The 20,942-nt window shown below is 31.3% G+C and overlaps 1 protein-coding gene across 6 annotated transcripts in view; it reads right to left on the bottom strand.

Moving 5' to 3' along the window:
* FAM135A (family with sequence similarity 135 member A) overlaps positions 1-20,942 on the bottom strand; it is a 126,655-nt gene that overhangs the window by 49,864 nt on the left and 55,849 nt on the right. For 4 of the 6 annotated variants that reach the window (XR_006356396.1, XM_044004246.1, XM_044004249.1 and 1 more), the window contains exons 8-12: positions 20,583-20,709; positions 19,516-19,669; positions 16,124-16,201; positions 13,077-13,126; positions 8,680-8,835 (exon numbers count right to left, since the gene is read on the bottom strand). Coding sequence is in view for 5 of the 6 variants with exons in the window: in XM_044004246.1 (XP_043860181.1) it covers positions 8,680-8,835; positions 13,077-13,126; positions 16,124-16,201; positions 19,516-19,669; positions 20,583-20,709 (565 nt within the window). In the remaining variant the exon portion in view is untranslated. The remainder of the gene's footprint in view (positions 1-8,679; positions 8,836-13,076; positions 13,127-16,123; positions 16,202-19,515; positions 19,670-20,582; positions 20,710-20,942) is intronic. The other 2 variants (XM_044004248.1, XM_044004250.1) reach the window with 1 other exon arrangement.

Here is a 20,942-nt window from a genome sequence, read left to right as displayed (position 1 = left end):
AAGAATGATGAAATATCAGCTGCTGTTGTCTTCTATTCCAATTCTTTAATAAATAAACACAAAGTGAGAATTAATTTTACTAGGAAGATTTGGCAGATATAACTGGGAAAATGACAAATAGAGCCAAAAAGACTAGGAGTGATAACAAGAGTCCTTCTCTCTCTCAAAACTCTGTCCCCAAAAACCATTGTAAAAAGTAAAAAATACAAGTAGTGTTCAAAATGAAACACTGTTTATTAAGTAAAAGATTCATCTTCAAATATCACTGCTTAAATAAAAGAAGAGGCAGTGTGGCAATAAGAGGGGAGAGGTAGAGAATAAGTATGATATATATAGCAGTTCCTACTGGCCAGGTATTTGTACTAAGAACTTTACGATTATTATCTCATTTGATTCTTCTAGGTAGGTGCTAGTGCATAGTGGACAAAGACTTTTTAGTCAGGAAGAACTGGGTTCAAATCCTAAGCAAGTCATTTAGCTTCTCTGAGTATAAAAATGTAAGATCATGAAGTCAGAGTTGCTTTCCAGTCTTTTCTGTTGGGGAAAGACCCTATAAGTCCCTTAAATGTGAAAATCCTTAAGTTCAGTTCTCTGTTTTCCTACTAGTATTTTCTTTCTTTCTTTCTTTCTTTCTTTTCTTTCTTTCTTTCTTTCTTTCTTTCTTTCTTTCTTTCTTTCTTTCTTTCTTTCTTTCTTTCTTTCTTTCTTTCTTTCTTTCTTTCTTTCTTTCTTTCTTTCTTTCTTTCTTTCTTTCTTTCTCTCTCTCTCTCTCTCTCTCTCTCTCTCTCTCTCTCTCTCTCTCTCTCTCTCTCTCTCTCTTTCTTTCGAGGCAATTGGGGTTAAGGGACTTGCCCAGGGTCACACAGCTAGTAAGTGTCAAGTGTCTGAGGCCGGATTTGAACTCAGGTACTCCTGAATCCAGGGTAGGTGCTTTATCCACTGCGCCACCTAGCCGCCCCAAGTATTTTCTTTTAATTTAGATAATAGGACACAAGAGTAGACATAAAAATTCACAGTTGTTTTTGAAACTATTTAACAGGTTATTCAACAGGGTTTTACTTGAAGAAAATCTAGCTTCTTAGAAAAAGTAATGTGTAATGATTGTGTAATTTAAGATTCTAAATGTGGATTCTAATGTGTTCCCCCAGTTTGGGGGGAAACTGACTAAAAATCACTGATAAAACGAGTTTAGGTTTTAAGGGTTTATTGGAAAATAGAAAGAAAAAGATTGAGAACAGAATTCTAACAGCCTGGCATTCCTATCTTTCCTCAAATTTCCTGTGAAGTCCTCTGCTGCCACCACCATCAAGTCCGGAAGCCAAAAAAGGCCCGCACTCTCTGCGCAGGCTCCCTTTCCTCCTTCCTGTCTCCTCCCAGACCATAGGAGGCTCCTCCAGTTGATTGGCTGGTAGACTTGATAGACAGCACCCATGAGCAAACGTCATTTCCTGACGCCAAGGAAAAGCCACAATGCCTCTGAGGCATTTTCCTCATGGTGGAGCTCTCCACAGCAAGTCTCCAGTAGGTGGCGTCATTCCAATCATTACATGATCAAAACCTAAGTCCACATCTGCTTGTTGATGCTACTCAATAGAAAACAGACTGAACAAATAACATCTTTTCAAATGTATTTGAAGGTTCAGATTAAGGTTTAGAAGGTTTAAACCATAAGAAAATTTAGATTCTTATGATTTTTACACTGTCAAATTTACCCTTTGCTTCTGTTACTATATAATAATTTAAAAACCTGAAAAATATCACTACCAGCAGAGGTCACCATACACAAAAAATTCTCTTCTTAATTTTTCTTTATAGTTATAGTCATACCTAAATACTTGTAGATTACATCTCTTCATTTCAACTAATTTCATTTCAATAATTTCATATAAAAACATGACTTAAAACTACTGTTTCAAGGAAAGATCTTAGATCTTTCCAAGGCCCCTTAAAACACCACTTTATTGTGAACAGTAGATATGAAAGGAAAAGCTTTTCAATTCTAAAGAATTTGGTTCTGAGGAGTTAGTGGGAACATATCTATGGCAGAATCACTAGAATAGCAAACTCACTAGTTGTGCCATCCCTTGTTTCAGTCTATACCTTCAAAACAATTATTAAGTGCCTAGCATGTACCAGGCACTGTTAGACTATTACAAGAGTCTATTCATTCAACTGAAGGGAAAAAAATATTCAAAACGAGTGGTGATTCTCTCATTGTCTACCCAATCTAGCTTTCTTCATCTGATGAAATAAATTTAACACTAGTACTACAAAAGTATATTGAATGTAACTATTATCATTTTAAAATGTACAAGGTACTTTCGGGTCTTTCAATGCCGCAGCAATAGTTATGAATATCACTTATCACCACTTTGATTATAATAGCAGGGAATACAGCTTTTTAATAGAATATTGTTTTCATTTTAAAAGAAAAAAGCTTCTAGTAGGGGCAGCTATGTGGCACAATGGATAGAGCACTAGGCCTTAGAGTCAGGAAGATTTGAGTTCAAATCCAGTGTCAGATGCTTTCTAGCTGTGTGACCCCAGGCAAGTCATTTAAACTTGTTTGCCTCAATTTCCTGATCTGTAAAATGAGCTAGAGAAGGAAATGGCAAACTATTCAAGTATCTTTGCCAAGAAAACCTCAAATGGCGCCACAAAGAGATGGATACAACTGAAATAACAAAACAATTCAGACTTCCCTTACACAGATTTACCCAATTATTCCCAATTACTAAGTTTTAAAAAAAATCTAAAGGAATAATCTCTACATCAAATATGCATAATAAATTCACCATCTTTACCTAACTGTATATTGTGAAGAAACAGACATCCAAATAGAGAAATCAGAAGGTTAACATGCAAAATTTCCCTCTTGTGGAGGCATGATATGTATTTCCTGAGAGTATAGTGTTATTATACTATTGGATAAAATTATTCCAAAACTTTAATCATTGCCAAAATTTTAATTATTTGACTAAGAATACCAGCTGCTTCCCATACCCAAAGCACTCTTCAGAAAAATAAACTGTTCAAAATTAAACTCTCTGAGAAGCCTTGAAATTCTTTCAGACAATCATACCTAAGTTAATTAATTTATTAAGTGCTATACCAATCAAACTATTGAAAAATATTTTATAGATCTAGAAAAAATAATAACAAAATTCATCTGGAATAACAAAAGCTCAAGTATATCAAGGGAATCAATGAAAAAAATACAAAAGAAGGTGGTCTAGCAGTACCAGATCTCAAACTGTATTATAAAGTAGTAAATATCAAAACAACCTGGTACTGGCAAAGAAATGGAGGTGGATCAGTTGAACAGAATAGGTATAAATTATACTATGCTAAATGACTATAGTAATCTAGTATATGATAAATCCAAAGACCCAAGCTTTTAGAACAAAAACTCATTATTTGACAAAAATTACTGGGAAAACTGCAAAACAGTATGGCATACACTGGGCTATACCAAGATAAGGTTAAAATGTGTACATAATTTATACATAAAGGGTGATACCATGAGCAAATTAAAAGAACATAGAATAGTTGATCTGTCAGATTTATGGATAAGGGAAGAATTTAGGACCAAAGAAAAAGAAGAGATAGAAAGCAATACAAAATGTAAAATAGATAATTTTGATTATATAAAATTAAAACATTTTTGCCTAAACAAAACTAATATAATGAAGATTATAAGGGAAGCAGAAAATTGGAAAAGAATTTTTGAAAGAAGTATCCCTGATAAGGACCTCATTTTTCAAGTATATAGAGAACTGAGTTAACTTTATAAAAATACAAATCATTCCCCAATTGATAAATGGTCAAAGGATATAAACAGGCAGTTTTCAGACAAAGAAATTAAAGCTATCTATAGTCGTATGAAAAAATGCTCTAGATCACTACTGATCAGAGAAATGCAAATTAAAACAATTCTGAGGTATCACCTCACACCTATCAGAGTTGCAAATATAATAAAAAAGGAAAATATTGGATGTTGGAGGGGATGTGGAAAAGCTGAGACGCTAATCTACTGCTGGTGGAGTTATTTATTTATTTTTGCAGGGCAATGAGGGTTAAGTGATTTACCCATGTTCACACAGCTAGTAAGTGTGAAGTGTCTGAGGCCAGATTTGAACTCAAGTCCTCCTGAATCCAGGGCCAGTATATTCTATCCAATGTGCTACCTAGCTGGCCTTGCTGGTGGAGTTATGACAAGATCCAACCATTCTGGAGAGCAATTTGGGACTATGTCCAAAGGGCTATAGAATTGTGAATACCCTTTGATCCAGTAATACAACTGCTAGGTTTATATCCCACAGACATTCCCCCCAAAAGAAAAGGACTTATTTGTACAGAAATATTTATAGCAGCTCTTTTTAAAAAATTTAATTTAATTTTTTCCCAATTACATGTAAAGATATTTTTTTGAGTTCCATGTTTTCCACCCACTCTCCCTTCCCTAAACTCTCCTGGGGCAATTTGATAAAGGTTTTCATTACAATCATGTTAAACATATTTCCACATTAGTCATGCTGTAAGAGAAGGATCAGAACAAAAGGAAAAAAATACAAGAAAGAATAAAATAAAGAAGAACAATAACAAAAGTGAAAATAGTATGCTTCAATCTGCATTCAGACTACATAGTTCTTTTTCTGAATGTGGAGATTATTCTCTGTCATGAGTGCTTTGGAATTATCTTGGATCATTGTATTGCTGGGCAGAGTTAAGATACCACAGTTGATCAACATACAATGTTGTTACTATGTAAAATGTTCTCTTGGTTCTCCTCAGTTCACTCAGCATCAATTCATGTAAGTCTTCCAAGTTTTTCTATAGCAGCTCTTTTTGTGGTGGCTAACAACTGGAAATAAAGGGAATGCCAATCAAGTGGGGAATGGCTAGACAAGCTGTGGCATATAATTGTGATGGAATATTATTGTTATATAAGAAATGATAAACAGTATGATTTCAGAAAGACCTGGAAAGACTTGTATGAAGCGATATATAGTGAAGTGAGCAAAGCCAGGAGAATGTTGTGCAATGACAGAAATATTGTTTGATGAAGAACTGTGAATAACTTAGCTATTCTCAGCAATACAATGATCCAAGACAAACCCAAAGGACTAATGATGAAGCATACTATCCACTTCCAAAGAAAGAAATGATACTGATTGAACACAGACTGAAGCATGCTATTTTTTAATTTCTTTTTTTCTTTTCTTCAAGTTTTCTTATACAAAATGACCAATATGGTAATGTTTTACATAATTGTACATGTATAACCTATGTCTAATTGCTTGCCTCCTTGGGGAGAGGTGAGCGGAGAGACAGAAGGAAGGATAAAATTTGAAACTCAAATCTTTAAATAAAAATGTATATTATTAAAAAAAATTCTACAATTCACTATCTGTTGGCTATTTTCTCTCTTTTCTTTTTCTTTCTTAAAGCAGGGCAATGAGGGTTAAGTGACTTGCCCAGGGTCACACAGCCAATAAGTGTCAAATGTCTGAGGTTGGCTTTGAACTCAGGTCCTCCTGAATCCAGGGCCAGTGCTTTATCCACTGCGCCACCTAGCTGCTCCTGTTGGCTATTTTCTCAAGCTCAATTTAGTTTACTCATGTCATAATATAGTTTAAAGACATTTTTTAAAAAATGCAAGGTGCAGTCAACATCAGATGATAAAAATCTTTGCTTTTTCAATTAAGCACTGGGTCAAAGGGAGGGAAAGCCTAAGATCTTTTTACTATGAATCAAAGAAGCAGTCATATATAACACCAACATCGAAATACTTAAAAGCTTTTGGTGGGTACAAAGTAAAAAGAATTTGAAAAAACATGATTTTAATTCTTGATAAAATGTAGAAACAATATTATATTTATTCATCAAGTTTTTCCTATTCTTGCCTTTTTGAGTCACATGTTGATTACCAGTTTTCTCTTTAATGTCAATAAAATCCTAGTTTAGTAGCCAGTCCTCTTGAAGGATGGAATATATTATGAGTGGTTTTATATCACAAAACAATGAAAGAAAAGGAGGTTCCTGAAAACAGGGTAAGGTAAGAAATTATTTTTCCTTATTGTCAAGTCTCACGTAGCGACTCCACTACTTTGGTACATGATTTAAGGAAGCACAAGATGACCTAAAGGAAAAGTTTGGAAAAGTTGTTAGACCTGATCAAATCCTTAAAGAAAAATTCTGCGTTGGAGGTGACACAATTTTAAAGACTCAGAGAATAAATCTCAAGATACTGTAAAGAGTAAGATTTCCCAAAAATGGTTAAAATTATGGATTGAATAACAAAATAGATGACCGAAAAGACATTGGCAACTACTGACCCGTTAGCTTACTTTCACATTTCTATAAAATCTTTTTTTATTAAAAATTTTTTCCCTATAAAATCTTTATCATAATACCCTATACCTGCATTAAAGAGATAACTGAGGAAGAGATAAAAAGAGAGGAGGTAGGTTGTCACAATTTTCTGTTATAGACTATATTTCTGTCAAAAAGTTGATAATGCAAGATTTCGCCATTTTTGTTTTTTGATTATAAAAATATGTGATGGAGCAAGGCAAAAGGCAGATTTAAGGAGTCTCAATATCTCCCACACATGTTAATGTCATATAAAATGCACTGACATATACTGTCATAGACAATGGATGTAATGACAAAGAGAATTTTATTTAAAGATCCTCTAAGTATAAACATGGAGTGAGGTAAATGCTCTCAAAAATATTTACCAGTGTCATGAAGAGTATCTTGCTCTAAATGATGAATTTCCTAAGATCATCCTATTTCCAGATGGCATTATGTTTATTGTACTGAGAACTTTATAGGATCTCCTTCGTAAGATCGATAGTCACTTAAAAGAATTTAGTCTAGCAATCCACAAAGCAAAAATCAAGTAAATGAACATGAACTGCATCAAGCAATGAGTAGTGCCAACTATGTGCCGGCCATTGTGCTGGATGTTGGGGATAGAAAAGGAAATAGTAGTACCTATATTCATGGAGCTCACATTCTATGAAAGAAATAGTACCTACATAAATGACTGTACACTGACTAAATATAAATAAATAAAAGGCAGTTCTGGCAGGGAGAAGAACTGGGGAGGGGAGAGAGGATCAGGAAAGGTATAAAGAATGATGCTTGAGCTAAGACATAAAGGAATTAAGGGGATATGTATTGCTTTAATTTTGAAATGAGGTAGGGTGGATAGCCTATGACTTCATCAAGACCTGTTATCTTGGATAGTTACTATAGCTATGAATGTCTACTACATAAAAACAATACTCGGAGTAGTACTGTTATATAGCTCCGAATCATGAAACACTACACTTCTGGAGTATTCAAAATTGCAAGGGATACAAAAGGCAATAGAAAGACTGCATAGAGGGTGAAGTACATGTGAAGTAGTATGAAAGATATGGAGGATCAATACCATTGCAAACTGAGGTAGAAAGGTACAGAGAGTGAAAAATAATATATACTAAATGCTAATAATAAAAAGAAAACCACACATAAAGGACCTACTGGCTATATCCTTTATGGAGGATTTTATAGAAAGACATACAAATCATACAAGATAAGGTGGGGATAGATTATAATCAGTATAAGTGGAAGATATATCCATATTAATGAGATTTTGGATGCATTAAAATAACATTTCTCTCAAAGTCAAACTGACTAGCATAATGAGGTTGTGTGGTATCACAGAAAGAGCACTGAGTTTGGATGACATGGTTTTGAATTCCTAGTTCTAATCACTTACTACATGAATGACCATGGGAATTCACTTTCCTAATACATAAGATGAAGAGGATGGCTTTAGACAACCTCTAAGGTACATAATAGCTCTAAATATAATAATACACTTTATATTTATAGCTAAGTATTACATATGTTGTAACTATATATGTATTTTTAAAATTAATTTTTTAATGTCTTTTGTTTCTATATCATAAGTATTTCTGGAAATATGCAAGCCCTCCTGGAAACTAATCCTTTTTTGTAATGTATAAAAAGAAAGCAAAAACAATACTCATGTGACCGTGTCCAACAATATATACAATATTTTGCCTTAGTAGTCTCCTATTTCATTGACAGGAAAAAGGATCAATAGTTTCTTATCTGCTCTCTGTAACCACTATTGGTTTCTCAATGACCATATTTGGCTACCTTTGAGTCATCTTTTTATTTACACTGTTGAAATTTGTGTGTGTAGTGTCTTGATTCTGCTTTTGTATTTTAGAACAGTGTAACTTACATAAGCAGTAGTTTGGGAGTGAAGAGAGAGGAGTTCTATTTTTGGCTCTGCTTCTAAATGCCTGTATAGCCTTAGGGGAGTCACTTCACCCTTGGGGCATGAGTTTTCACTCACAAAAGGAGAGAGGCCAGATGGTTGCACTAATGATCTCTGAGGGCCCTTCTAGCTTTGGACTTTGGGAGTGAGAGTGAGAGAGAGACACACAGAAAGAGAGACAGAGGGAGAAAGTGTGTGTGTGTGTGTGTGTGTGTGTGTGTGTACACTTGTATACATTAGGTACTTCTGTACCAAGCGTCAAGTACAACAGCACTTGGGTACCTTTTGTTTTCATAAATTTCAGGTTTTCTATTTTAAGAAAATTTAGCAGATAATTGCAACTTTCATCATGATATTCTACATTTAGCACTCACCCTTAATGTATGATGCTCCTGTGCTAATAACGCTGTTATTTCATCTTGTAATGTTATAACTTCTAAAAACTGTCCCCACAGGGCCATTAGAAGTGAGCAAAGCTGAGCAAGATTCATATTTATGAGTTCTGCCAGTTCATCAGGATTTTCCATTTTCTGAAATTAGAGGGGGGGGGGAAACAGTTTTCTAAGACCTATTAAATATATAAGCACAATTCTTTATAAAAAATGCTAGGTACTCAAAGTAAGAAAAAGGCTGAGAACAAGGTGTTTATCTTAGTTTTCATATAATACCACAACTGCTTTTACCTTTAACTACTTACTTGTTTCATTACTAAAATAGTAATTCTAATAGTTTTAAATATTATCTCAAGCAAAACTTTATTAAAGTCACATCATTTCAAATTATAACAACTCAACTGATGTCAAATCTTCTAAATGAGATTCTATAAAATATGGAATTCTAAGAACAGAGACAACAAAATGTGGGAAATGTTACACATAATACACTGTGATTAAACAAAATTTGAGAGATTGATATCTTATAATTACACAGACTTTAAAAAACATGGTTATAGCTATATGAGGTACTTAAATAAATGGTTTATGATTCCATAAGAAGGTATTGGGATATTTTGTAAATTACTGTCTAGGACTTATTCTTAGGATTCTACGACTCTAAAATTTTGGTTTGTCTGTAGCATTCTGGAATGGTTGGCTACATAAAGAAGTGACAAGTATCCTCACTGGAGATCAAGTAAAGATTGTGATAACTACTTTTTACAGTTTTCATGGAGGGTTTTTTTTGGTACATACATGAGTTAGAGTAGATTACTTCTAAAATTTGCTCCAGCTTTTCTGAGATTCTGTAATTTTTCTAAACTCTGTAATTATCCTAAACATTCTTGCCTAATGGTGACAATAAAATTATTCTACATATTTAAATATTCATGGAAACATCACAAAAGTTAAACTACTACTAACCTACTGTGAAAAGTAGAGTCCACTAAAAGAGGCAATCACTTAGCTGGTGAACTGCTAAATAAAATAAGAGTCTCTTAGAAGAACAAAATAAATTTAGTTCCAAATATTCAATTTTTTTCATGGAAGTAATTTTATTCATTAGAGCAGGTATTTAAAAATAATTAGAGCACAAGTGTTCTGCTCAGGTGAAACCTTCTTTCTATTTCTTTCCATTACCTTAAGAAAGGAGCTGTCAGTAGCTTCAGTCTCCTGAATATCAGCACTGCAGGAGACCAGGCACAGACATGCAGAAATCCAATAATCCTCTAGTAAATCTACTTTAATAAAAAGTCACTGGGGCAGGATAATACCATAAACTGCAGTTAAATTTGGCCTGTCATTTGTTTTTAATTTGGAACAGGACTTTTAAAAAATGTTTAATAATAGTACAAGTGTATCTTATTAGGAAATAAACAATATTTTTAAATGCTTTAAGAAAGTGTCTTGACACTAGGAAAAAAATTTTTATTAACTAAGCTTTCCCCTAAAATGACTTTTAACTTAATGATCTCTCTAGAAAAATGTTCTCAGTTCCGCCTAATACTTAAAAGGGCCTGGACGTAGTGCTTAATAAATGCCCATTTGTTGACTGACTTAGCTTAAAGAGACCTTAATAGTACACCTAATTCAACTCTCTTATTTTTACAAAGAGGGAAGTTGTTTGAATAAACCAAATTAAGTTATACCACCCCATTTCAAATAAAGGATAAAACATAGTACTCTGATACCATAATCAGGTGAAAACCAATTAATCATAGGCTTTAGATGAATGAAATGAATAAAAAAGTCCTTAATCAACTGGAATGACTTTGACAGGAAGAATGTTTAGAATCTAAAAGAGATTAGAACAGGTAAGCTAATTAAATAAACCCTTTGATTAAAGGAGGACTTTATGAATTTTGTAAATTTTGAAAACTTCTGATCTACTCATCGCCATATCCCAGTATTGTCTCCAGAACTGGATGATAGATAGTGTCTGCATTGAAAGCAAGGACTAGATGAAGAGTCAATGTTCTACAAGGAGCCCAAAAGAAAAGCTACACTATATGTAAGACAAAACATCTGGAGGATTCCAAGGAAAAGGACTTCAGGAGTTGTAAGTTACCCCTTTACCACATGTGTTCTTGAAGCCTGAGCTCAATTTCCCCTAAACTTTGTTCTGGTGGGAGAGTTTGTCCAATATATATTTTATAGCATCTGCATTAACTACACTACCACAGTAAAACATTCCTTTCCAAAAGCTAATTAAGTCTGGATGACTAATTGATAAGTTTGAAGAGAGCACAGCTCTCTTTAAACAGCTAGTTATTCTTGTTAAATTTGGAGATCCTAACCTTATCAGTATAATTAGGAGTTGTAATAAGGACTCTCAGAATTAGTATGTGCTATATAAATAAGGAATCTGAAACTCAGTCAATCAATCAATAAGCATTTAATTTTTTACTGTAAGCCAGGTATTCTGCTAAGGCCTGGGGATATAAAGAAAGGTAAACACATAGTCCCTGTCCTCAAGGAGTTCACATTCTAATGAATTTAAGCAACTGGTTTAAGGTTAAAAAGTGTTGATCTGGGACTAAAAGTCAGGTCTCCTGATTTTTAATCTTCATGTAACATTCTGTAATATCCAATTTTCATTCTTACCTGTCCACAGATACTAGAAAATCCCTTTGTAATATGGTTTAAGCGTACAGGGCTAAAAATGAAAGCTTATCCATGTCAGAGTAGCCTTGCACAGTACAAAGTTATTCTTTTGAGTACATATAATTCAGAGTATTGTATATCTGAAATCATGTGACAGTGGTATTCTATTATACTTACAAGATACCTTATAAGTTTTTAGTAGGAAAAGGTTCTATTTTGTTTGTATCATTTGTATCAGCTTATGAAACTTATGGTCTCAGAGAACTGCCTAGAGGTTAAGTAACTTTCCTAGAGCCACACAGCCACTATGTGTCTGATTTTGACTCAGGTCTTCCTGGCTTTAAGGCCAGCTCTCTATTTACTACGCCAGGATGATTCTAAACAGATTTTAAATACCCCAAATTCTTAGTTTAAAACACCCAAATTTGGAACTCAAAACTTTAAAAAAACTCACATTACATAATAATTGTATAAGAATAATAAAACAATACATACATATAATGCTACTTTATAAAATTTCCCCCCAAAAGATGAAGAAAAAGTATCTAAATATAACAATTAACTTGAGTCTTATAACAAAACTAAACAAGTTTGACCTCCAGACTAAATTTACTTTACAATTTCAAGTGGTGTTATCAATAGTAAACAATTTCAAATGATCACGTTCTCAATGACAAAACAATGTAGTAGTAAAGGCATTTTAGGGAAGAGTCACTCTTAAAAAAAATCCAGTCTGAAGTCCAGCAGTTCTTTTTATGTTCCCCCTCTTCATTCCTTCACTCTCCCTCCAAAATAAGTTAATGTCTTTAAAGAAGAGAGGCAAACCAAAAATACAACAAAAACAGATACAGAGATGATAGCCAACTTTAAGATGTGAATACCATTTATTTTCAGGTATGGAATGTTGGAGAGAAGGCAGTAGGAAAAGAAAGGAAAACCAGTTAACTATCTAGCATCTTCCAAGTCAAGTTTCTATATACTACTCTCAAGCATCATTATAAGAATTCATATTCAACACAGCCAGTCATGTGCTAATTGACATATAAAAATAAATGCTTAGTCATATATATATACATATATATACATATATATGTGCATATATATATTTGATTTCTGCATTATCTGTACCACTACTCCCTTCCATTAATATATATGACAAACTGCATGAGTATTTTAAATATTAAAAATGTTTAGTTTCTTACTGTGAAAACAAACCAAAATAAAACAAAACTTCCAGCTACAGCAACAAGAGAAATCAGTCTGAAAAAAATAAGCTTAGTAATAGACAAAATGGTTAATAGGAAAAATGAACATAAATTTTCTTTCTAAATAAAAACAATAAATAACAGCAACTAAAGGTAGTCAAATGACATTTATCTTTGAAAAATAATATTAAAAATCAACCCATAAATTCTTAGAGAAAAATTACCTCAAATTATCACACTAAAAATGGAAATTTTTACTTTCCAAAATATATTTCAATACTGCAACCACATAATACACATTAAAGTACAATCAAAACTTCTAGAAGATGTCATAAATTTTATTTCACACTAAGATAAAACATTTTCTGATCAATTTAAGATTTTATTTCAATAAGATAAAACATATCTTTTCATTTTAGAAAAAAAGCACATTTTTTGAAAAAGTTGAATTTAAATTCAAGTATAGTTTAAATAGGTGACATAAACCATCCAAATTATTCAATGATTCTTAAGAGAAGTCCAAAATACCTTTACTTCTTCACATAATTCAGTAAGGCGAGCTTCTACATCTATTTTTTCTGAAAAAAAAAAAATTAAAGTACAGATAGATGAAATACTTTAGTATCAAACTTTAGCATTATTCTGCAAACAATACAGTTAAATTATCTTCTTATTTAAGCAACTCTAAGAAATTCCTAGGCTAGATTTAAACAGTTAAGTAAATGCAGATATAATTTACCATTTTCATTGGAACATTATGCCAGTTCACTAAATAATCATTTTCTAAATTACTGCTCTTGAATAACAGTGTAATAGTATTTTTTTAAAAAAGCTAATAATAAAAATATCTATAATACTCATGTAATGACTAATTTAACTTTGGTCAAAGGTTACCATTCTCTGTTATGCATATCATTATATGTAACATACATTTAAAAAAATTTTAATGAACTGAATTATACTTAAAATGTAACTGGAATATTGTATTATTTAGAGAAAACCTGACAAATCCTTTTACATTAAATATAATTTCATGTTTTATCAATTATATATTTTTTACATCAAGAACTCCTGAAGGAAGCATGTCTTGTAGCATAACTCAGGCAGAGTGAATTAAAGTACTTCCAATATGAACTTAATGGAATACTTTAAATGAAGAAAAATTATCAAACAAATGGAAAAATTTCTTCATTTTTTTCCTCAAGAGTTCAGTTTGCATATTATATAGTGTCATTTATTTTTAATTGACTTCATACCAAAACTGCAAAACTAAAACATATTTAGATTCTGTGAAAGAGGAAGAAAAAAGCTAAATTACAAAGCCAGTAGTATATAAACTTAACAGTTAAGAACTTTGTGGTTATCTAGTCTAACCTCTCTGCCAAGGTTGGTTGGTTTACTCATTTTCAATAATGGGAAATTTCCTACCTTTTAAGGTAGTCTAAAATGTTTATTCCTTCATTAAAGTAACTCCTAATATGCTGAATTTGGAAAATGTTAGGAAATGACTGTTGTGAATACAACTAAATTAATACATTCAAGAGAAAGGGCTTTCATTGGTAGCTGATTATGAGTATTTATATAATTTTTTAATTCATGAATTTTATACTTAATCTGATGCATTATTCCATTTGACAGCCTTATTGGCTAAGTGATACTAAACAAGGAAGTCTGATATTGTCTTAAAAGTTTAAATAATTTATTAAAAAATGAAGTTAAAAGGTGTTCTTAAAGTTTGTGAATTTTACTTAATGTAATATGAGTCATTTTCTACAATGAAAATGACTAATAGATATAATGCTTAGGTACAAAGAGCAGTTTAAAATTCATGTCTTTAAAAAATGAATTCAATGAATTTTAAGGCAAAAAGTCTATTTAAAACATTTTTTTTTAAAGTCTATTTAAATAGTGGTATCTAACTCAAATAGAAAAGTGGACCACTTAACCATGCAGCAGGATGCATATTGACTTTGAAAACCAAATGTTAATATTATCTTTTGTTTTACTGTATTTTAAAATTCTCTTAAATATTTCCCAATTACAATTTAATCTGGTCCAGGCCACACCTGGGAGTGTTGTGGGCCCCAGCCCACTTTGGATGTTCTGACATCTCTATTTTAAATTGTTGCTTCAGTTAAGAAACTGTTAATGAAGGGTTTATTTTAAATTATCTTGTCTTTGTATTATTTTTAATTGAGTAAAAGTATCTTTTGTTATTTTAAGCCCCAAATCAAACCTGTTTGAAAAAACATTTTTAATATATGTGTACATATGGGCTCATAATATAAAATGAAAAACTATCAGTTCTAAATTAATAGATCAAAGCCTTATTTTAAGATTTCATGAAAATAAAGGAAATAAATTACATGGAATGACACTAAATATGAATATACATTTATTTTGGCAATAAAGACACCAGAAAGTATCTTTATGGTCAGAATTTCTACAGTGTAAAAAACATTTATAAATCTGTAGAATAAATAAACATATGATAAATGTTTATATTTTTATGAGATGAAACTGTCATAAAAATGATGTTAAAAGAAAAAAATTTAATAGAACTTCAGCTTCTGCTCTTATTCCTCCCTCCCTTATATCCTGAACCTTGTTAACTTTTAGCTGCTTCAGTGAAATGGGACCATTTACACATATCTGAGCTAACTTTTGGCAGGGGAAATATGTGAAAAGGTCTGGTTTGTCCTTTCATTTAAAATTTTACTTATTAATTTTTAATGAAAGGATTAAAAATAGTTCAGTATTTTTAAAGGGAAAAAGTTTATTGAGCTCTAAGGCATAATTTTCAGTTTTACGTGACAGAAATTACCTGTTACATCAAATTAGATATAAAGTTCCTTTAAATAATATTTCACACAAAGAGATGTTAAATGAACTAGTATTACCATTACTTGCTTAGTGAACTGAATTATAAATCTTTGAAATATAAAATTAGAACTCTGTCATTAACTTAAAAGTAATTTTTATTTCTTATATAATTTATAGAATTACTGAGAAGTTATTCTTGAATTAGAGAAATAGTGCATTAAAATTAAGCTCAAACTCAAGTTGATTTAGCTAGTCTTCTGATTTACTTCTGCCATGTAGATTAGATTTTTTCCATTTAAGTTTTTTGTCACTGAGTCCGCCCAAACTTAAGAACTATTCTGAGAAAAATTAAGTTTAGTTCAATTTTAGTACTATCGATGAGCTTTTTAATGCCTCTAAGTCACCACATGGTAGCTCTGTTCTTGAATACAACTTGTGACTACAACCCAGAAAGAAGTACTTAAAGAACTCTAAAAAGGGCATTAAAGGATCCTTAAGGATAACCTTTTTAAGCTACAATTCCAAAATTTAAAATAAGACATTTTGTTAATTCTGCCCTTTGGATATCAGATTCAAATTGAGAAAGTTACCATAATGATCAAATTGCTGCTTCATCAAACAACCAAAATCTCTAACTACTAATGGTGGGAACATATTACATTGGTATATAAACTTATCATAATAATTTAAAACAAGAATTTCTATATTACTAAAGATTCTATGAGGTTACTTATCCTGCATTGAAAACATACCTAGATTTGTGTCTTTCTGGTTTCGTGGACATTTTCTTCCGAGAAGGCGTTCGTAAAGGACGTGCATGCTGGCCTTGGCTAGTTATAAGGATTGCACACATGACTAGTTACTATACTCCTTTTTCAATGTAATTTATTAGAATTTGCCTATAAGTTAGTAATAAATGTTATCACTGGTCTCATAGTGTAGTTAGATTAGAACACTAAAGCAGAGTCCATTGATTGGTAAGTCAATAAGCATATTAAATGTTACTTAAAATGTGTATATTAAGGACGATGTTGAAATCTAAGGCTTGTAACTTATTTCATTTTAAATCTCTTTAAAATTTAAATGGCATGATCAAAATAACTCAATTTTATTTATATGTAACTATATTCATTTTCACTCATTTTCAAATGAACAAGTATTTATTAATGATGACCTATTAGTAGGCAGTGTGCTAGATGCTGATGATACAGACAAAAAATAAAAAAACCCCAGTTTTTGTCCTCAAGGAACTTAAAAGAATTTTAAAGCTGGTAGGGGACTTAGTCTAATCCCATTCATTCACTTCACAGATGAGGAAATTGAGGCCCAGAAAAATTACATGATTTACTCAAAAAGCAATTATTGGTAGTGGGGACTAGAACTTAGGTTTCTAGGCTCCCTGGTTCAATGTTCTCACTTAATCATCACTTTTTTTTTTTTTTTGGTGGGGCAATGAGGGTTAAGTGACTTGCCCAGGGTCACACAGCTAGTAAGTGTCAAGCGTCTGAAGCCAGATTTGAACTCAGATACTCCTGAATCCAGGGGTGATGCTTTATCCACTGCGCCACCTAGCTGCCCCCTTAATCACCACTTTTAAATTCAATGCCAATAAAAAAACCCATCATCATTGTAGGTGAAAGTAAAAATGCAAAAAAGAAAAAAGAAATCAAGGCATTATTCTAAAAATTAGAAAAATTTCTACTTTTTTACTCCTCTCAAAAAGCTCTGGAACATTTTCCAAACCTTATTTGAAATTCAGATGTTGAAATACATGCTAAGGGGAAAAAATGAATCCAAGGGGAAAAAGTAAATTCAATATTCTATAAATAAAAACTACTTTACATCTATTTTAAAATGTATAATCTTTATAGGGTAATGGAAATATACTGTTATATAAATTTTATCTTGCAAAAAATTTAATTATTTTAGACAATGTGTTAATTTCTTTTAAAACAATGAGTATGATTTTTTATAAGTCTATTTAAAAGATGCATGCAAGAGACTAAAAATTCACAAGAAAAAAAGGATATGTCAATAAATAGTAAAGAAAGATCAAAGAAAAAACAAAGTATTACCAACAAATATTTACTGAAAACAAAACATTAAAATGTCGTTGGAAAATAAAAAGTAAATCTTATAAGTTTTCATCAGTACCTATGCTTATTTAGATAATTTAAAAAATATCTTTTACCATACAAAGATTGAGTCCTATTTTTGTATTTAGTATTTTATGATAAATCATTTAAGATGCACAATTAGAAATAAATAAACTTTTGATTAATCTCTGGGACTGTGTCCTGAGTTGAAATAGGAAATACTTTAGATTAACTGTGTTACTTCCGGTATCACTTTACCAATTAAAAAAACCCAACTCTGGTACATATTTATATATACATATTCATAAGAGGAAATAATTATTAAATATAAATTTTCTATAATATGAAAATTGAAGAGACTGACTTTTTTTCTGTTTGAAATACATTTTTGTCTTTGAGAAAGACAGCCTATTCTATTATGAGTACTTCATGACTCAACTTTTGTAAATTAGCTTTTGTTAGCCAATGTATTTTCTGAGTTAAAATGTAAATAATTTTCTCTCTTAAATATCTATTATGTTAAATGTTAAATTCTATTAGAAGGTTGAATAAATTAAAAAATCATTTTAAAATCTATTCACAAATACTGATTCAACACAAAAAAAAGTCAAAGTGATGATAAAGAACACAGACACTCTCCATTAGTGATCTACATGTAGGATTCATTCAAAGGACAAATTCAGATGTTTTAAATAGATGGAAAAATAAGAAAGCAGTTTGTCCAGATAATAATGGCCTAAAGGATAATGACTCTTTCACATTATCCTTTTTTATTCTGAGGGATAATACATAGCCAAGAAAAAATGTTTATTATTAACACATAGACATGGGGTGTATATGAACTAAGTATTCAATATTTTGAACCAGTCAATGCAATCAAAAACCAGTTTGGAATAATTTTTTTCCCAGGGAAATAACTGGTTCTTTAATGGTACAGATAATTCAACTGACTGTGACATTATAAAGGCAAAGACAGGCACAGCATTTGCCATTTCCACGTTTTTTGTTATAGTAACAGTTAAGACTATAGAGAGTTCAATGGTTGAATAATGGGCCATTAAAAATACTTAAGGTTTATCTATCAAAAACAAAAAACAAAAAACAAACCTCATAACAAAACCAGACAACTGTAAAAATTGGGTATGTATTTTTAAAAAAAATTAAATTTTATTTTCAATTTTTTTCTTTGCTACTTAACTTTAAATAGTTTCAAACAAAGTATTTTCATGTCTGTGAGATAGCTAGAATGAGACCTACTATTTCACAGAGGGCATTAAGTATTATTAAAAAACTAAGGTGCTTAAAAGAGTAGGCAGAACATATGACATAACTGAGTTAACAGTAATCAAAATAGAGGCATTTGGATTTCTTCAAAAGGATACTGAGAGCTAACATAATAAAAATATTTAAAATGATCTAATTTACTGATTTTTATTATATGAAAATTAAAAATCAAACAAAAACCAAAAACTTTTACTTCATCAATCCCAATAACACATGTGTGTGTGCATATTGTATGTGTGCGCATGTGTATGCACACAGATATTTATTTAATGAAATCACATGTTTGGTTTGTTGGTGACCTACAACTCGTAAGGTTAGATGATTTTTATAATCCCACCAATTTAGTGCAAGCAACAGACTCTATGGTCAACTAAAACCAATTTTTAAGTTGTTTCAGATGCTTATAAAATTTGACCATCCTATTAAGTACTTTATGTGGACCTTTAATTTGTTTCCATATTTGTTCCATAATATTACTTCCTGCTTTTATTTTTCCATTATTTTACAAAGGATAATGTACTATTTTTTGTTTTTAATATGTCAAAATATTCACTTAAAATGTAACACTAAAAAGCAGTTTTTAGAGACTGTACAATATTTCTGATTCACATATTGAGATCCAATGGTTAAAAGACAAATATTATCATTTATGAACATTGTAGTTTTCATGTGAAAAGTATAGCAATGTATCTCCATAACTAACAATATAATTATGTAGAAAAGATTTGGAAGTACAGAAAAAGATGGTATTACTTCCAACATACCCAGATCTATTCTGTGACAAGAGGGAAGCTCTTGTGTTACCATTAGGAAGTAGCTGTGTAATCCCTGGAATGCAAGCAGCAAACTGGCACAAAGTGTATAATGGAAATTGTAGGCATGATGTAAGAAGGATTCTGCAATCATGAAACTGCATCCCTAAACAAAAATATAAAGACAAAATATTACCTAAAAAACCTTAAAATGGAAAAATATAAGAACTATATTTTTATTATACTAAAATTCAAATGATTTACAACACTTTCTGTCAAATCTAAACCATAAATGTGACTAAAGTAAAGTTTAACACAATTGTTTTTGTTAATAAAAGTCACTTAAGCACATTCAATATGGCTCAAATTATTAAACTGAATTATATTGAAATAAAGGTTTATCTAATTCAAACAAAGCTTTTATATTACCTGTAAAAAGTCTTTATACTAGAATGATAATTTTTACTTTTTGGAATCAGAGGAGACATCTGAACTACTAGGCCAGCATTTTGATTGATTATGATTCATCACCTCATTACTCTCTAAGATTTTATCAAATTTGATAATATCTGTAAAGCACTTAGCACAGTGCCTGGCACATATTTGGTGCTATATAAATGTTAGGTATTATTTTATTATTGACTAAGGTCACCTCCTTTTTGGAGGGACTTTTTGTTGAATGAACATATAATGTTTGGGGTTTGTCTTTAAATTTGCAGAGTAGAACCTTGAGGGGGATAAATTCCCCCTCAAGCATTTCTTTAGGCTGTTATGGTTTTGTTAACAGAGGAAGAGATAATTATGGAAAGGTGACAAAGATGGGAGATTGTCAAAGATTCCTTTTAATCAGTATACTTCTTAAGCTTGGTTCTAAGGTTGTATTATAGTTTTGACAGAATATGGAATCATCTGATGGTTTCCAAACTCTCCCTTTTAAGTGGTTCAATTTATTAAAAGATTCAATCCCCAAACTGATTCTAATTATCCAAAGTTTTACTGCTTATTAAAAAAAAATTGTTGCATCCCTTTTTCCTGAAATAAGAAGAAAAGAGAAAAAATTAAATGTACTATATTCTTACATCTGGAGTTAACTGTTTTGAGTAGTTATTACCAAAGACCACGCTTTCAAGAGAAGGAATTACAGAGTCCTTGTTTTGTGCTGGTGCATTCCTATTTAACCAAGTGTTCTTCACAGGACGAGGAAAGCTGAGGGAACAATTATTTTTAAATTATGTTTTTTCAACAAGCAACTTGAATTCAATTTAAATATGTGCTAAATACAGTCTTATAAAATTTTTAAAAGTCATGCAAAGGGTAACACTTCTGCAAGATTTTGATTTCAATTTTTGTATTTTAAAGATAATTTTATAATTATTCCCATTGATTAAAAGATGAGGTTGAAAAAATTATGATTTTTTTTCTGTACTGAAGACAAAGGT

Source organism: Dromiciops gliroides, chromosome 4 (genome assembly GCF_019393635.1).
Source record: "Dromiciops gliroides isolate mDroGli1 chromosome 4, mDroGli1.pri, whole genome shotgun sequence".
NCBI classification, from domain to species: domain Eukaryota; kingdom Metazoa; phylum Chordata; class Mammalia; order Microbiotheria; family Microbiotheriidae; genus Dromiciops; species Dromiciops gliroides.
The sequence above is the reverse complement of the archived record's forward strand: the minus strand, read 5'-3'. Positions and strand labels throughout refer to the sequence as shown.